This window comes from Capra hircus, chromosome 17 (genome assembly GCF_001704415.2).
Source record: "Capra hircus breed San Clemente chromosome 17, ASM170441v1, whole genome shotgun sequence".
Lineage (NCBI taxonomy): Eukaryota > Metazoa > Chordata > Mammalia > Artiodactyla > Bovidae > Capra > Capra hircus.
The window spans coordinates 19,311,090-19,327,431 of record NC_030824.1 but is presented as its reverse complement, the minus strand read 5'-3'; the positions used below and the strand labels follow the sequence as shown (position 1 = coordinate 19,327,431).

At 42.8% G+C, this 16,342-nt stretch overlaps 1 protein-coding gene across 1 annotated transcript in view; it reads right to left on the bottom strand.

Annotated features, from left to right (window-relative positions):
- Window positions 1–16,342, bottom strand: part of DNAH10 (dynein axonemal heavy chain 10) — a 158,917-nt gene that overhangs the window by 97,850 nt on the left and 44,725 nt on the right. The window contains exons 18-27 of the mRNA XM_005691347.2: window positions 16,186–16,342; window positions 12,453–12,929; window positions 12,126–12,284; window positions 10,127–10,243; window positions 9,941–10,043; window positions 8,396–8,574; window positions 6,276–6,487; window positions 4,327–4,480; window positions 2,057–2,290; window positions 982–1,104 (exon numbers count right to left, since the gene is read on the bottom strand). Of these exons, the coding sequence (XP_005691404.2) occupies window positions 982–1,104; window positions 2,057–2,290; window positions 4,327–4,480; window positions 6,276–6,487; window positions 8,396–8,574; window positions 9,941–10,043; window positions 10,127–10,243; window positions 12,126–12,284; window positions 12,453–12,929; window positions 16,186–16,342 (1,915 nt within the window). The remainder of the gene's footprint in view (window positions 1–981; window positions 1,105–2,056; window positions 2,291–4,326; window positions 4,481–6,275; window positions 6,488–8,395; window positions 8,575–9,940; window positions 10,044–10,126; window positions 10,244–12,125; window positions 12,285–12,452; window positions 12,930–16,185) is intronic.

The window sequence follows — 16,342 nt, the reverse complement described above, 5'->3', positions numbered from 1 at the left end:
TACTAGAGAATACAACAGCATCACTCAGCAGCAAAGCACCTGGGCTTTGAGGTCAGGTGGGCTGGGTGACAATCCTTACCCCACTAACTACTAGCAGCAGTGCCCACTGGTACCACCCTTTCTGGAAAGGACTTTAAGATGACCATAGTCTTTCATGGGTAATTTACTTAATAATAAGATGTTAATCCTAAAAATGGAAAAAAACTTCACACAAATTATTTTTGAATGCAAAGAGTTTCACTTCAAACAAGATGTCCAGTTACTAGACAATAAATCAACTAAACTAATGTCAGTCACTGAGACATTATATAAAGTCATTGAAATGTTTTATCAGACGATTTCATAATACAAACTATGTTTCTCACAATATGAAGAGAAAATTATAAGATGAAATTATACAAAATATCGGGCTTCTCAGGTGGCTCAGTGGTAAAGACTCCACCTACCAGTGCAGAAGCCAGAGGAGACATGGGTTCGATCCCTGGTTTGGGAAGATCCCCTGGAGGAGGAAATGGCAACCCATTTCAGGTATTCTTGCCAGGATAATCCCACGGACAGAGGAGCCTGGCAGGCGACAGTCCCTGGGGTCACAAAGATTCGGATACAACTGAGAGGCCGAGTATGCACACACACATACAAAATATCATTACAGTTGTGTTCTTAAACCCATATACATAGAAAAATATTACATATTAAAGATGAAACTATGGAAGACATCTTTTCCTTCTCTTCTACACTTCCCCAAGGTTTTTAAATAACTACTACTTTTATGATAAAAAGTAAAAATAAAAAAGTTGTAGTGCCTTATGCTGGTGGCTTCCGATCAAACAGAAATTCTTACTGAAGAGATTAAATTCACATACAATGACAGAAAAAATTCAGAAGCTACAAATAGGCCAAATACTACATGTAAATACATAAGTGAAAGTATCTCCGATTACTGTCCATCTTTCAAGACTAAAATAGAAGCCAGTCACTTGCCCTTTTAAATACTCTGTCAATGTTATCAAACTTCTTTGCTTCATCTGGAAGTTGTGATCTGATATCTCCACCAATAAAGATGCTTTCCAGATACATCCATTTTCTCTGAACCAACATCCAAATCTGTAAATGCACAACATTATCATCAACACAGGTTCCCAGGTACCTCAAGGTGTGTATGGCAAAATCCCACCCTAACATGGGACAGATTTAAATCAATTCAGGTCAAAAGAATTTCCATGCAAGAGAGCAGAGTAAGTGCATATGATGCTTTAGTTGCCAAGTTGTGTGTGCAGCAACAAAGACCCAACACAACCATAAATAAATAAATTATTTTTTAAAGAGAAAGCAAATGAAGGAAGCCCATGCCTGACCACACTCTTAGCCAGTGAACCAGGCCTGGCTTCAAGCTTTAGGGTGTAGCCATATTAATACAAGGTGCCTGCCTGTGGTCTCAGGACAAAAACAAGGCTGTCACACAGAACTGGTGAAATGAGCCTAGGTGGCTCACAGAGGTCTGGACACCAAGCAGGAAAGCCCCAAACCAACTAACATAAGACCTGGTTGGGTGCTTCCCAACATGATGGGCTAGGTTGGGAAAACTGCAGAAACACACATCAAGGTGAAATGAGCACAGGCCAAAAAAAAATGTATGCAAGATGGACTTTAAAAAAATCAAAATCACACAGAGAAAAACCCACTACCCTGTGAAAGAGAGTCTCCTCTAAAAAGAGGAAAATTCTAGTTTGAGAAAATTAAAAATAGAAGGAAATCAGAAAAGGGTTTTAAATATATTTAAATTCTTCAGTGTGATATAGGAGATGAAAACATTCTTGCAACAAGAACAGGACAGTATTAAATAAGAACAAGGGCACATGAAAAAACACCAATGAGGAGTCCTATTAGTTAAAAATGCATTCATTGAAATAAAAACTCAGATTCACTCCTCTAATTATGCATCCCTCCCCTCAAAATACATCAAAGAGGATCATTAGTTTCTGAGCACAAAATTGTCTCATACAAAGTTTCTCTCTATGAATCAGCTCCTTTCCATCATTTGTGTCTTTTTTCTCACCTCAATGACTTCCCCTATGAGAGAAAGCGTTTTTTCCCATTTGTGAACTGTCTGCAGGAAAGGTCCCACAAATCTGCTTCCTGAGATGCTTTGCAGGTTGAAAGTGTTGTCATCCAGGCACTGGATGATATCGTCAACAGACCCCAAGATGTGGCCGCGCTCCTGGGTGCCTTTGTAATACTTGACCACATTAAATTTCATATTTTCCCATGTGTCTAGGATTTCCTTCACAGCCTAGTCAGGAATATGAAAAGAATGGTTCAGGCATATGGGCTGAAAAAAACAACCCCAATCCAACAGCAGCTTCCTGAGTTTGCCATGGATCAGCTCCTCAACCCAGAGTTCTGGGTCAGTGTTCCAGATAAGCTGGCAATTCTAGTTGTCAGTTACCCAGTACTTGCTCTGTGCCAGGTAAGCACATGCTATACACCATCTCCTTTAGTCCTCAAAGCACCCCAGCAAGGGTGGGATTATTATTCCTCACACTTCAGCAGAGGTGGGAACTGGGGCAAGAGAAGGGTCGGCTTGCCATGCTCACTCAGCAGAATGCCAGAGCCAGGGTCTAAATTCTGTAATTGGCCTCCAATCTGCATGCTCATGAGATCCTGCCTCTGTGTTTACTGTTTAGCAAGAAGATCAAATTACAAAAAATATGTCTATTTTTCATGGCATGTTCAAAAACCACCTGTCGATAATTATATGTATATATACACAGATGTGTGTACATATGTGCCTGTGTGCATATGTATCTGTCTGTGTACATATGTATATGTGTGTGCACATATGTACATGCATGTGTGTGCATGTATGAGTGATATATTAGTATTTATGTACACCTATATGTGTGCATATGTGAGAGCATGTATGTATATGGGCATAGTACTCATGTACATGTTGGTGTGTGTATGTGTATTTTTATATCTCTGTAGTGTGTGTGTGTGTGTGGATATATGTTTATATTCCAGCACAAGCTGGAATCAAGATTGCTGGGAGAAATATCAATAACCTCAGATATGCAGATGACACCACCCTTATGGCAGAAAGTGAAGAAGAACTAAAGAGCCTCTTGATGAAAGTGAAAGAGGAGAGTAAAAAATTTGGCTTAAAGCTCAACATTCAGAAAACGGAGATCATGGCATCTGGTCCCATCACTTCATGGCAAATAGATGGTGAAACAGTGGAAACAGTGTCAGAGTTTATTTTTTTGGGCTCCCAAATCACTGCAGATGGTGACTGCAGTCATGAAATTAAAAGATACTTACTCCCTAGAAGAAAAGTTATGACCAACCTAGATAGCATATTCAAAAGCAGAGACATTACTTTGCCAACTAAGGTCCGTCTAGTCAAGGCTATGGTTTTTCCAGTGGTCATGTATGGATGTGAGAGTTGGACTGTGAAGAAAGCTGAGCACCAAAGAATTGATGCTTTTGAACTGTGGTGTTGGAGAAGACTCTTGAGAGTCCCTTGGACTGCAAGGAGATCCCACCAGTCCATTCTGAAGGAGATCAGCCCTGGGATTTCTTTGGAAGGACTGATGCTAAAGCTGAAACTCCAGTACTTTGGCCACCTCATGCAAAGAGTTGACTCATTGGAAAAGACCCTGATTGGGGGCAGGAGGAGAAGGGGACGACAGAGGATGAGATGGCTCGATGGCATCTCTGACTCAATGAACGTGAGTCTGAGTGAACTCCGGGAGATGGTGATGGACAGGGAGGCCTGGCATGTTGCGATTCATGGGGTCACAAAGAGTCAGACACGACTGAGCAACTGAAATGAACTGAACTGAACTGAGTGTGTGTATGTGGACATATGTTTATATGTGTACGTGTGTATATATGTGTATATGCTTTTTTTGGGCCATGCTATACAGCATGCAGGATCTTAGTTCCCCAACCAGGGGTGGAACACGTGCCCCCTGCAGTGGAAGCTCAGAGCCCTAACCAATGGACCACAGGGAATTCCCTGCATAGGCATTTCAAAGCTTTAAAGAATGTACACTAAAATGTTAATAATTTATCCTCAGGTGGTGGAATTTATGAGTGGTTTATTTTCTCAGTTTTCTACCTTGAACACATTATTTCTTTAGTAAATAAGTTGAAAGTGAAACTATAAGAACAATTAAAATATTTAACTGGGGCAGAAATTCTATTTCTAGAACAAATAATACATTCTTATTCAAACATAACAGGTATCAAACAGGTTTTCTCTTTGAATTAAAAAAAAATTCTTTTTTTTTTTCTAGCCTGTTTTATAACTAAAAATAGTCCTACCTTCTCAATGGCTATCTCCTTAATGGCCGACGTCACAATCTCATTGAGAACATCTGTGTGTTTGTGAAGTTCCATAGCAAACATGTTTTCCAAGGTGAATGTCTCAGTCATTTCAAAAATCACGCCCGTTTTCTCCATAAGCTCTTTCCAATGCCTGAAGGTGCATCCACAGAAAAAATCTTTACATCTACTGAGTTTAGTGATGGGTTTAATTATTCCCTCTTCAACCAAGGGCTTCGCAGGTGGCTCAGACAGTAAAGAATCTGCCTGCAAGGCAGGAGTCCCAGGTTTGATCCCAGGGTCAGCAAGATTCCTGGGAGAAGGACATGGCAACCCACTCCAGCATTCTTGCCTGGAGAATTCCATGGACAGAGGAACCTGGCGGACTATAGTCCATGTGAAAGTCGCTCAGTCATGTCCAATTCTTTGCAACCCCATGGACTATACAGGCCATGGAATTCTCCAGGCCAGAATACTGAAGTGGGTAGCCTTTCCCTTCTCCAGGAGATCTTTCCAACCCAGGGGCTAAACCCAGGTCCCCCGCATCATAGGCAGATTCTTTCCTAGCTGAACCACCATGGAAACCCTTGGGGGTCACAAAAAAATCAGACAGACTGAGCAACTAACACTTTCACTTTTCTTTCTTCAACCACAGGATAAGTCCCATTATAATCACTTCTTGTAATGGAATTTGGAAACATGAAGACATTATTGGAATTATATGTACATCCACAGTTTTCCAAAATCCCATTCGCTGCCAGAATTAAACCCAGGAAACAACATCTAGAACAGCGGTCCCCAACCTTTTTGGCACCAGGGACCAATTTTGTGGAAGACAATTTTTCCATGGACTGAGGGGTGGGGAGTGGGAGATGATTCTCATAAAGACCCCTCACATGTGCAGTTCACAGTAGGGTTCACGCTCCTATGAGAATCTAAGGCCACCGCTGAATTGACAGGAGGTGGACCTCAGATGGTTATAAGCTCGACGGGGAGTGACTGTACATAGAGGTGAAGCTTTGCTCGCTCGCCGGCTGCTCACCTACTGCTGTGCAGCGTGATTTCTATCTGGACCGGGACCAGTACTGGTCCACGGCCCAGGGATTGCGAGACCCCTAATCTAGAAGATACTTTCTCAGATGCCTCATCTTAACTACCACCTAAGAAAACACACTTTTCATTTATTGGTAACTGTTTCTGCACGGTCTCTAGACGGGTGATCCCGGCCTCTCTGGATCATTCAGCCTATTTGATACCCTGTTGTAATTTACGAGCATGCTCATGTTTGATAAATATTCAGCAATTACTAACTCTCTTCAGGTAGTGGGCTGGCAGCTGGGGGTTCAGAGTGGCTCAAAGGTAAGGCCCCTGCCCTCGGGAACACTGCTACCAACTTGGGGAGACAGGCAGTGATCGATACAACAAATCTACAAATTAAATAACCGCCAAATGTTTCAAGCAGTGTGAAAAAAAACACAGCACGATAAAACAAGGTGGCTACTTGAAACAGAAGGAACAAGACAGACACAGCACCAAGCAGCACTGCTCTTAACCCAATCTGGCCTCCTCTGAAGGTCCACATTTGCCCGCGTTTAAGGTCTGATGTATATGGAATGAATGTAATAAGGCAGCTAAACATGCCGCTGGACTGGCAGAACGCCAGGTACCCAGCATAGAAGCAGTAAGCATAGAATCACTAGGTTTTGTCATACAAAGAGACGGTCAGGAAGGAGAATCCAGTTTTTCTCTCTCTCATCCCAGGTCTAGAATGGGAGTTGATACAGAAGAATCCCTGTTGTTGATAATTTAATGGGAACTTTACACGGAAGCAATATTATTTAGAGAAATATTACTTGTATATTTCAAGCCCTGCGTTGCTGCTGAAATCTTGTTCTTTGTCATCAGATTTGGGCAAAGACATATCTCAAAGTCAAAGCTCTTCCACCAACCTGTCTCTTAGAGCCTCGTGCTTTAAGTCAAGAAGTAAAGGAATTGAATCTTTGAATGCCTTCATTTTCGATTCCAAGTGGTAGGCCACCGATAAATTTCGGACCTGACGGGGCAGCTTTCTGAGGGACCTGAGAAAACTTTCAATTCCATCCTGAAGAAACTGAACATTCAGGTTGATCCAGAGTGTCTGAGACCATTCTTCCTTCGCAACCTGGAAGTGAACAAGAAATAGTCCCATCAACAAGACTGGTCTGGAAACTTGAAGGTGGTTAGAAGGGAGAGCACATTCTTAACCCTTGGGCATGCTCGCTTCTCTCCAAATATTAACATCCATTTCCCCACAACAGGAGGCTTGCCTGGTGGCTCAGTGGTAAAGAATCCACCTGTCAATGCAGGAGATGCAGGTTCAATCCATGGGTGGGGAAGATCCCCTGGAGAAGGAAATGGCAACCCTCTCCAGTATTCTTGCCTGGGAAATCCCATGGACAGGGGAACCTGATGGGCTGTAGACCCCACGGGGTCACAAAGAATCAGACACCACTGAGCAACTAAACAACAACAGTGATCCCACAACAACCTCAAATTCACAAAGGAAAGATTAATTCTAAGGTTCTCCAACACAAACAAAAGCATTCCAACTTTTTTACTCCTTCACAAAAGGCTTAAAAATAAGGCTTACACAAAATTTTAAAAGGCTTACACAAAAATATGGCTGTATCTGAGAATGTGTGGGATCCAAAAATATGCCTTTCTTTCTTTCAGGGAAAACAGAAAAGCAGCATGTCAGAAATCAGCGTTTTTAACTCAGGTAATCACGGGGGCCTTAACATATGCACTTCATTCAAGCGCTGTCCTTTTCTAACAAAAGAAGCTAAGGTTACAAAATACCAGCAACTTAGATACTCCTGCTTAGTTATCATAAAGAAAAGACTTTGTGCTGTAGCTCCCTGAGGTTGAATGTAAAAAGTACTGTCTTACATACAGTTTACCATCTTGGGTGGCTGGCATTTGCAACCTGTGACATCCAGGCTTGGCAGAGTTGCTCGAATCATGAAACATATTTGACAGGAAATTATGTCAATTCATGTAGTATGTGTCTGGTGGTTTCTTTTTTTAATTTTTCTGGGCGTATAGTTACTTTCTGATGTATATGTCATGTTATACTTGTGTGTTAGTCGTGTTGTTTAGTTTTGTTAATTTCCACTGTACAGTAAAGCGAATCAGCTATATATATACATACATATGTCCCCTCTTTTATGGATTTCTTTCCCATTTAGTCACCACAGAGGGCTGAGCAGAGTTCCCTGCGCTGCACCGTACATTCCCATTCGTTTTCTGATTTATACATAGCAGCACCAGTGTATACACGTCAGTCCCAGTCTCCCAATTCACCCCACACTCCTCCTTTCCCTCTAGAGTCCCTGCGTTCCTTCTCTGGAGACGCTAGAGAAAGCCTGTGCGCAGCAACAAAGACTCAGGCCAGCCAAAAAATAAATAAACGAGAAAAATGTTTTAATTATTTTGACCTCACATCCCCTTCACCCACCAGTCCTCATTTCTCTGCTTCTCTTTGTAACAAGACTCACTGGAAACATCGTCTATACTTGGCGTTTCTAATGGCTTTCTCCCCATTCTCTCTGTTTTTCAGAAGTTTATGGAGAGTTTGCCGGGTGTACGATAAAGCTGCACGTATTTCAAGTGTACAGCTGACATGTGTACACATCTGTGACACCATCAGCTCCGTCTAGATAATGAACGTATCCATCACCATCCCCCTCAGTGGTCTCCTCCTGCCGCTCTGTAATCACCCCCTCCTGCCCCTCTCCTTCCACCCCACCCCTAGGTAACCACTGACCTGCTTTCTGCCAGGAATATGTACAGTGGAAAGCAGGACATTCATAGTGTTAGACAGCCATCACACGCCCATCAGGTTCCGGAACTCTCTCCACACCCCAGATGGAAACCTTATACCCATTAGCAGTCACCCCCCATCACCTCCTCCCAAGATCTAAAGTGCGAGTTTCTCTTAAATCTGCCCCAGGCTCTTAATGACTATGACCTCAAAGTCCACTGAGCCACATTCCCTCCACGGAGACCAAACCTGCGGGTGGACGCTTACCTTCAGTCCTTCATAGAGCTCGTAAATCACCTTCAGTCCGCTCATTTCCTTCTGCACTTTGAGCAGCTCTGGGTACATCGTGATTGGAAGATCAAAAAGCTTCTCAGCATTAGCCAGCTCCTGACGGTTCTTTTCATGTTTCATCAGCTCTTTATCGAAAGTGGCTAAAAGTTCTACTCCTAATAAAAAAGTAAATAAATAAATTCATACTCAGCAGTGAAGAATTCACCTGCTAATGCAGGAGATTCGAGTTCAGTCCCTGAGTCGGGAGGATCCCCCAGAGAAGAAAATGACAACTTACTCCTGTATTCTTTCCTGGAGAATCCCATGGACAGAGGAGCCTGATGGGCTACAGTCCACGGGGTAGCAAGAGAGTCAGACATGACTTAGTGACTAGCAACAACACAGTCAATTTACAATGTTGTGTAACCTCCAGTGCATAGCAGAATGATTCAGTCACACATATATCTACTCTTTTCCAGATTCTTTTCCCATATAGGTTGCCACAGAGTATTGAGTAGAGTTCTCTGCGCTATACAGTAGGTCCTTGTTGATTATCTATTGTATGTATAGTAGTGAATACAACCCCAAACTTCTAATTTCTCCCTCCCCTGACCGCCTTTCCCTTTTGGTAACCATAAGTTTGTTTTCGAAGTCTGTGACTCTGTTTTGTAAATAAGTTCATTTTTAATACATACTTTTTTTGATAGATAAGAAGTGATTTGTTAGCATAGGATGCTTGTATAAAATTCATAAGCAGGCAGGCAAGTGTTGGAATACACACAATCTTAAGGTATACAAAACTGAATAAGAAATCCTGGACAATATGCAAAATTATCACATCAGCCATAAAAGCCAATTGGGAAGACAAATGTAGAGTGACCAGACTTTATCTCTCCATCATTCTAACTAAATCCGGAAGCCAGTTACTGCAAGTTCCTCCAGTGAGAAACTTCTATCTTTTAAGCATTCTTGCTCTAAGTGGTCTCAACTTGGGCTGAAGATTAGAATCCCCATGGGAGCTTTTAAAAACTTTGATGTCCAGGGCCTTCCCTGGTGGTCCAGTGGTTGAAAATCCACCTGCCAATGGAGGGGACACAGGTTCGATCCCTGGTCCAGGAAGATCCCACACTCTCCAGAGCAGCTAAGCCCATGGGCCACAACTCCTGAGCCCACAAGCTGCAACTGCTGAAGCTGGTGTACCTAGAGCCTGTGCTCCACAGCAAGAGAAGCCCCCACAATGAGAAGCCCAAGAGTAGCCCTCGCTCACCATAACTAGAGAAAACTCACCTGCAGATAAAAATCAGAAAATAATAATATATAAATTTAAAAATGTTTGTAAACCTTGATGTCCAAACCACCCTTGAGATCAGTGGAATCAGGCTATGTGAACCTGGTCCCCAGGGAGCAGCGATCTTTAGAGATCCTCAGAGGAACCCAGTGTATAGGCAAGCTTACAAACCACCACTCCATCCAATCTCCCCATAAAAATCTTAAGCAGAATGTCTTCAAATGCCCCAGTAAGACCAATGTGGATATGCTTACCTCTATCAAGATCTTCACCTACAGAACCAGGGCCTTCACGATAAAACCGTTTTGCAAAATCCTCTATCTGCTGTCTGTAGTTTAGTATTTCACCTCGAGTAAGCTGAGGAAAGCAGAGTTGCATTAATTGAGCCCACTGGGTATTTTTCAACATCTATATTCAGAAGGTGAAGCATTTAAAGGTACCTCGGTAAACATTCTCTTTATGCCTCCCAGAGCATGCTCCACATTCACTGAATCATTGAAAAGGTTTAACCACATGCTCTCAATATTGTCAGCCAGTTCTTTCTCTGCATCAGAAGGCTTAAAAAAAAAAGAACAAATAATAAATGACAAGCAGGCTTGGAACTGAAATTTCTGGTCAAGGCTACTGTCCTGGGATTTCTGCATCTGGGTAACAGTAGAATAGGCCATTTGAACAGATGTTGGTTGACAAATTAGATATTTATAATCCAAATAAAAATCAGAAGAATGTAATTTTTTAAAGAGATAACATAGGTAGGTAGAGAGAGAGATAACGTAGAGAGATAAGTCATTCATAAAGTAAAACTGAGCTTCAAATCAACTTCATATGATTTGAATAAGGTTATCTTGACCCATTAACACATCCAGCTGTGCTGTCAGAAGCAAAAATAAACCTCCTCTGATGAAACATAGCATCATGAGAGGCCTCTGATTCTCTTTACAACTTTTCATAAATGATGTCCAGAACTCAATCAGAAATAACAGAATGAAAAGGACATGAATGACTTGGAGGAAATCAAGAGACACAAAGACAATACCAGCAGATAGAAATGGAGCTATCTAAGATACAGAATCGTAAATGATTTTACTTAATAAAGAGAACAAAAGACAGAATTGAAAAGTTTGACTTTAATTATAAAAATATAAATTTTGCACACTCTACAATTTTCCTTTTCCTTTGGAGGGCATGAGGGAACAAATTACTATTCTGAAAACATGTAAATACAGGTCAAGAATCAAGGATTTAACCTACCCTTTTAATATAAACTGGATCTCAGGATAAACAGACAGTTTTTAAGGAAAAGTTCCTCTTTTGTGTTTATTATTTTTTGTTGAAGTATAATTGACCTACAATATTATGTTAGTTTCAGGTGTATACCATAGGGATTCATTATTCTATACATTACAAAGTGATCACCACTACTGTGCATTTTCTTTTTATAAACTCATTTGTTTATTTTTGGCTGCATTGGGTCTTAGTTGAGGCATGGGGGATCTTCCTTGCTGTGTCCAGCCTCAGTAGTTATGGGGCCTGGGCTTAGTTGCCCCAGGGCATGTGGGACCTTAGTTCCCTGACCAGGGATTGAATCTGTGTCCCCTGCATTGAAAGGCAGAGTCTTAATCACTAGACCACCAGGGAAGTCCCCACTGTGCATTTTCTGATGAGAGAATCTCTAGCTTGCAGGCAAGGCTAAGGTGCCGTTGGGTGATGAAAGCACTCAAGTGATGAAAATGTTGAAAAACAGATTTCATGAAAATGCTGGCTTATAGCAGCTATTTGTTTTTTCCTTCTACTTTGTTTTTCCAGTGGACTCCTTTTTGTGTATCACGTGATATGTGGCGTGCAAAATTTCACATATAATTTCAAGGAGATTGAAACCCTCAACCCTCAAACTCATCCATGGGCTTTCTGAAGGTCTTTGAAACCCATGTGTAACAAACTTAAAGACAACTGGACTATCATCTTCTACCAGTTTCTCTTATTGTCTTATCTCTCTCCTCCACTTTTTTCATTTTTGCAATAGCCCTTGATTTATTAAAGAAAATTAACATTGAGAAAAAAGAAAGGGGCTTCGGGGCTTCCTTGGTGACGCAGTGGTAAAGAATCCACCTGCCAATGCCGGAGACAACAGTTCAATCCCTGGTCTTGGAAGATCCCACGTGCCACAGGGCAACTAAGCCCATGCACCACAGCCAGTGAGCCTGGGAGCCACAGCTGCTGAGCCCACACGCCACAGCTGCTGAAGCCTGCAAGCCCTAGAGCCTGTGCCCTGCAACGAGACAAGCCGCCAGCACCGCAGCTGGAGAGCGGCCCGTGCTTGGCACCGCTAGGAAAAGCCCTCACAGCAATGAAGATCCAGCACAGCCGAAAGATAAAAAAAAATAAAGCGAAAAGTGAATAAAGAAAAAGGGAAAGAAATGAAGAAAAGAGGTCACTTACAAAGAGCCCATACATCGCCATGGTGCGGTACCTCTCCTGCACGTCCCGGTATCTGAGTTCCATGACTAAAGATTTACTTCGGATTTCTGCGATGGTTGCAAGAACAAACTTGAGATCCTCAAGGGTACTGGGGCTCTTCTTCAGGTTTTTGTTCAGGGACTATAAAAGAAAGTTCAAAGGGACACTAAATAAGCATAGGGGGAAAAAATACAGTGCCGAATGAAGCCCTGGCTTCCTTGAAATGAAAGCAGTTTTAGAGAAACCCTGGGGCTCTGTCCCACAACGGACAGTGCACTGGACTTTCAGAGAAGACCTGGGATCCACTACCTCTATCTCCTCATGCAGGTTATTGAGCTCCTCTCTGGCTGAGTCATTGAGGAGTCTTCCGAGTGAAACCACCCAGGACTTGGCGTTTTCCTGCACGGTGTTAGCCAGGGGTCCGAGCTGAAGGCGGATGCAATGCTCATCCTTGATCAAGAGGTGATGCATCACTTCAGTGGTGATCCTGGCATAGAACTGCAACTTCTCATCATATGCAACACAGGGAGGCTTCTTAGCAGCAAATTTCTCCATCACAATGGCTTTGTCCAGTTTCCAGAGAGGTCGGTAGCGCTTCCACCTCTGCAGGTACTTCATAAGATTGACCAGAATCCTGTGGACGTTTTGGGGGATCATAACAGCCTGCTCAATTATCTGAGGGTTCTGAGAGATATCATTGTAAAAGCTGATGGTAACAAGTTCTTCCTCCTCTCCCTTCTGTGGGGGGCATTCTATGCAGCTGCCGTTCATCCAGCGAACAAAATGCTGACAAAATAAGAATCAGGGCGGGGCGGGGGGGAGACAATCCTTTAGTTTCTATTTTGCTCCCTTTGTACATATCGTAGTCTTCTCTGGTAGCTCAGCTGGTAAAGAATCTGACTGCAATTCAGGAGACTCCAGTTCAATTCCTAGCTAGGGAAGATCCCCTGGAGAAGGGATAGGCTACCCATTCCAGTATTCATGGGCTTCCCTGGGGGCTCAGACAGTAAAGAATCTGCCCACAATGCGGGAGACCTGTGTTTGATCCCTGGGTTGGGAAGATCCCCTGGAGGAAGGCATGGCAACCCACTCTAGTATTCTTGCCTGGAGAATCTCCATGGATAAAGAAGCCTGGCAGGCTACAATCCATGGGGTCAAAAAGAGTTAGACAACGACTGAGCGACTAAGCACAGCACACAAAACAGTACCTATCATATTCAGCAGTAAGTCTTGCTAGTAAGGAACCATGGACAGTATGAACAGGTAAAATGATATGACACCAGAAGATGCGCCTCCCAGGTGAGGAAGTGTCCAAAGAAGCAACAGTTAGAACTGGACATGGAACAGCAGACTGGTTCCAAATTGGGAAAGGAGCACATCAAGGCTGTATATTGTCACTCTGTTTATTTAACTTATATGCAGAGTACATCATGCAAAATGTTGGGCTGGATGAAGCACAAGCTGGAATGAAGACTGCCCAGAGAAACAGCAATAACCCCAGATATGCAGATGATACCACCTTTATGGCAGAAAGTAAAGAACTAAAGAGCCTCTTGATGAAAGTGAAAGAGGTGAAAAAGCTGGCTTAAAATTCAGCATTCAAAAAAAAAAAAATTCAGCATTCAGAAAACTAAGATCATGGCATCCAGTTCCAATACTTCATGGCAAATAGATGGGGAAACAATGGATACAGTGAGAGATTTTATTTTGGGGGTTCCAAAATCACTGCAGATGGTGACTGCAGCCATGAAGCAAAAAAAGAAGCTTGTTCATAGGAAGAAAAGCTATGACCAACTTAGACAGCATAATAAAAAGCAGAGACATCACTTTGCCAACAAAGGTCCATCTAGTCAAAGCTGTGGTTTTTCCAGTAGTCATGTATGGATGTGAGAGTTGGACCATAAAGAAAGCTGAGCACTGAAGAATTGATGCTTTTGAACTGTGGTGTTGGAGAAGACTCTTGAGAGTCCCTTGGACTACAAGGAGATCCAATCTGTCAATCCTAAAGGAAATCAGTCTTGAATATTCATTGGAAGGACTGATGCTAAAGCTGAAACTCCAATACTTTGGCCACCTGATGTGAAGAACTGACTCATTGGAAAAGACCCTGATGCTGGGAAAGATTGAAGGCAGGAAGAGAAGGGGACAATAGCGGATGAGATAGTTGGATGGCATCACTCACTTGATGGACATGAGTTTAAGCTAGCTCTGGGAGTTGGTGATGGACAGGGAAGCCTGGCATGCTGCAGTCCATGGGGTTGCAAAGAGTCAAACACGACTAAGCGACTGAACTGAACAACTGTGCAACTGTGCTCATTTCACACGCTAATAAGGTTATGCTTAAAATCCTTCAAGCTAGGCTTCAGTAGTAAGTGAACCGAGAAGTTCCAGATGTACAAGGTGGGTTTAGAAAAGGCAGAGGAACCAGAGACCAAATTGCCAACATTCGTTGGATCATAGAGAAAGCAAGGGAATTTCAGAAAAACACCTACTTCTGCTTCACTGACCACTAAAGCCTTTGACTATGCAGATCACAACAAACTGTGGAAAATTCTTAAAGAGATGAGAGTACCAGATCACCTTACTTATCTCTAAAAAACCAGTATGCGGGTCAAGAAGCAACAATTAGAACCATATTGGTTCAAAATTGGGAAAGGAGTATGTTAAGGCTATATACCGTCCCCCTGCTAATTTAACTTATATGCAGAGTACATCATGTAAAATGCTGGACTGGGTGAATCACAAGCTGGAATTGCTGGGAGAAATATCAACAACCTCAGATATGCAGATGATACCTCTCTAATGGTAGAAAGTAAAGAGGAACTAAAGAGCCTCTTGATGAAGGTGAAAGATGAGAGTGACAAAGCTGGCTTGAAACTCAACATTCAAAAAACTAACATCATGGCATCTGGTCCCATCACTTCATGGCAAATAGATGGGGAAAAAGTAGAAGCAGTAACAAATTTTTTTTTTCTTGGGCTCCAAAATCACTGCAAAATCACTGCAAAAGATGAAAACCTAGGCAGAGTATTAAAAACTAAAGATATCACTTTGCCAAAAAAGGTCCAGTTAGTAAAAACTATGGTTTTTCCAGTAGCCATGTACAGATGTGAGAGTTGGACCATAAAGAAGGCTGAGCATCAAAGAACTGATGCTTTTGAACTGTGGTGCTGGAGAAGACTCTTAAGAGCCCCTCAGACTGAAAGGAGATCAAACCAGTCAATCCTAAAGGAAATCAGCCCTGAGTACTCACTGGATGCTGAAGCTGAAGCTCCAATACTTTGGCCACCTGATGGGAACAGCCAACTCATTGGAAAAGCCTCTGATGCTGGGAAGGATTGAGGGCAGGAGGAGAAGGGGGTGACAGAAGATGAGACGGTTGGATGGCATCACCAACTCAATGGACATGAGTCTGAGCAAACTCCAGAAGATAGTGAAGGACAGGGAAGCCTGGAGTGCTGCAGTCCATGGGGCTGCAAAGAGTTGGACACGACTGTGTGACTGAACAACAATTCTGTGAGCTGTCTTATAGATAATGAAACCCCACCAGGTGGGAGACGTTAACAACATGAGGACCAGACTGTAGCCGTGACACGAGCTGCCGCAATTCTGAGAACTGGCCTCAAGAAACCGGAACAAACTGACAGTGGAACTGAAGATTAACTATACTTAAAACAATCAAGATGACACTAGCCAGACCACTGATGACAATTTCAAACTGACTGTCAGAGCTGACTGTGCTGTTTCTGTATGCAGCCCCCTCCCTCTGTCCATAAAAGCTCTTTGCCCACTGCTTGTCAGTGGGGAGAGGGGTTAGGCCTTTGGACAGGTGTCCACCGTCTGCCACTCACCCCTCATCCCTATTACCGCATCCAAAATAAAACAAACTTTGCTTTTCACCAACCTGGCCTCTTTAGCTCTTGAGAATCGAGCAGTCAGACCTGCTTTCGGTAACTCTGGGTCATGTGCTGTCCACAGCTGGTGGGCCTAACTCTCTGCAACCAGGGACCACCCGGGAAATAACACACACTTCCGCCCTTACCTTGGTCATCTCCACACAGTTTCGGACACAGTGGACACACATTTTGTCAATCTCATTTGCATTGGGATGCAGGATGATCTCTGGTGCCGTCAAGATGGTTTCCGTTTGGAACAAAGGGACGTTTCCAAGGACTAAAGAGTTAAAAGACTGCAGATTC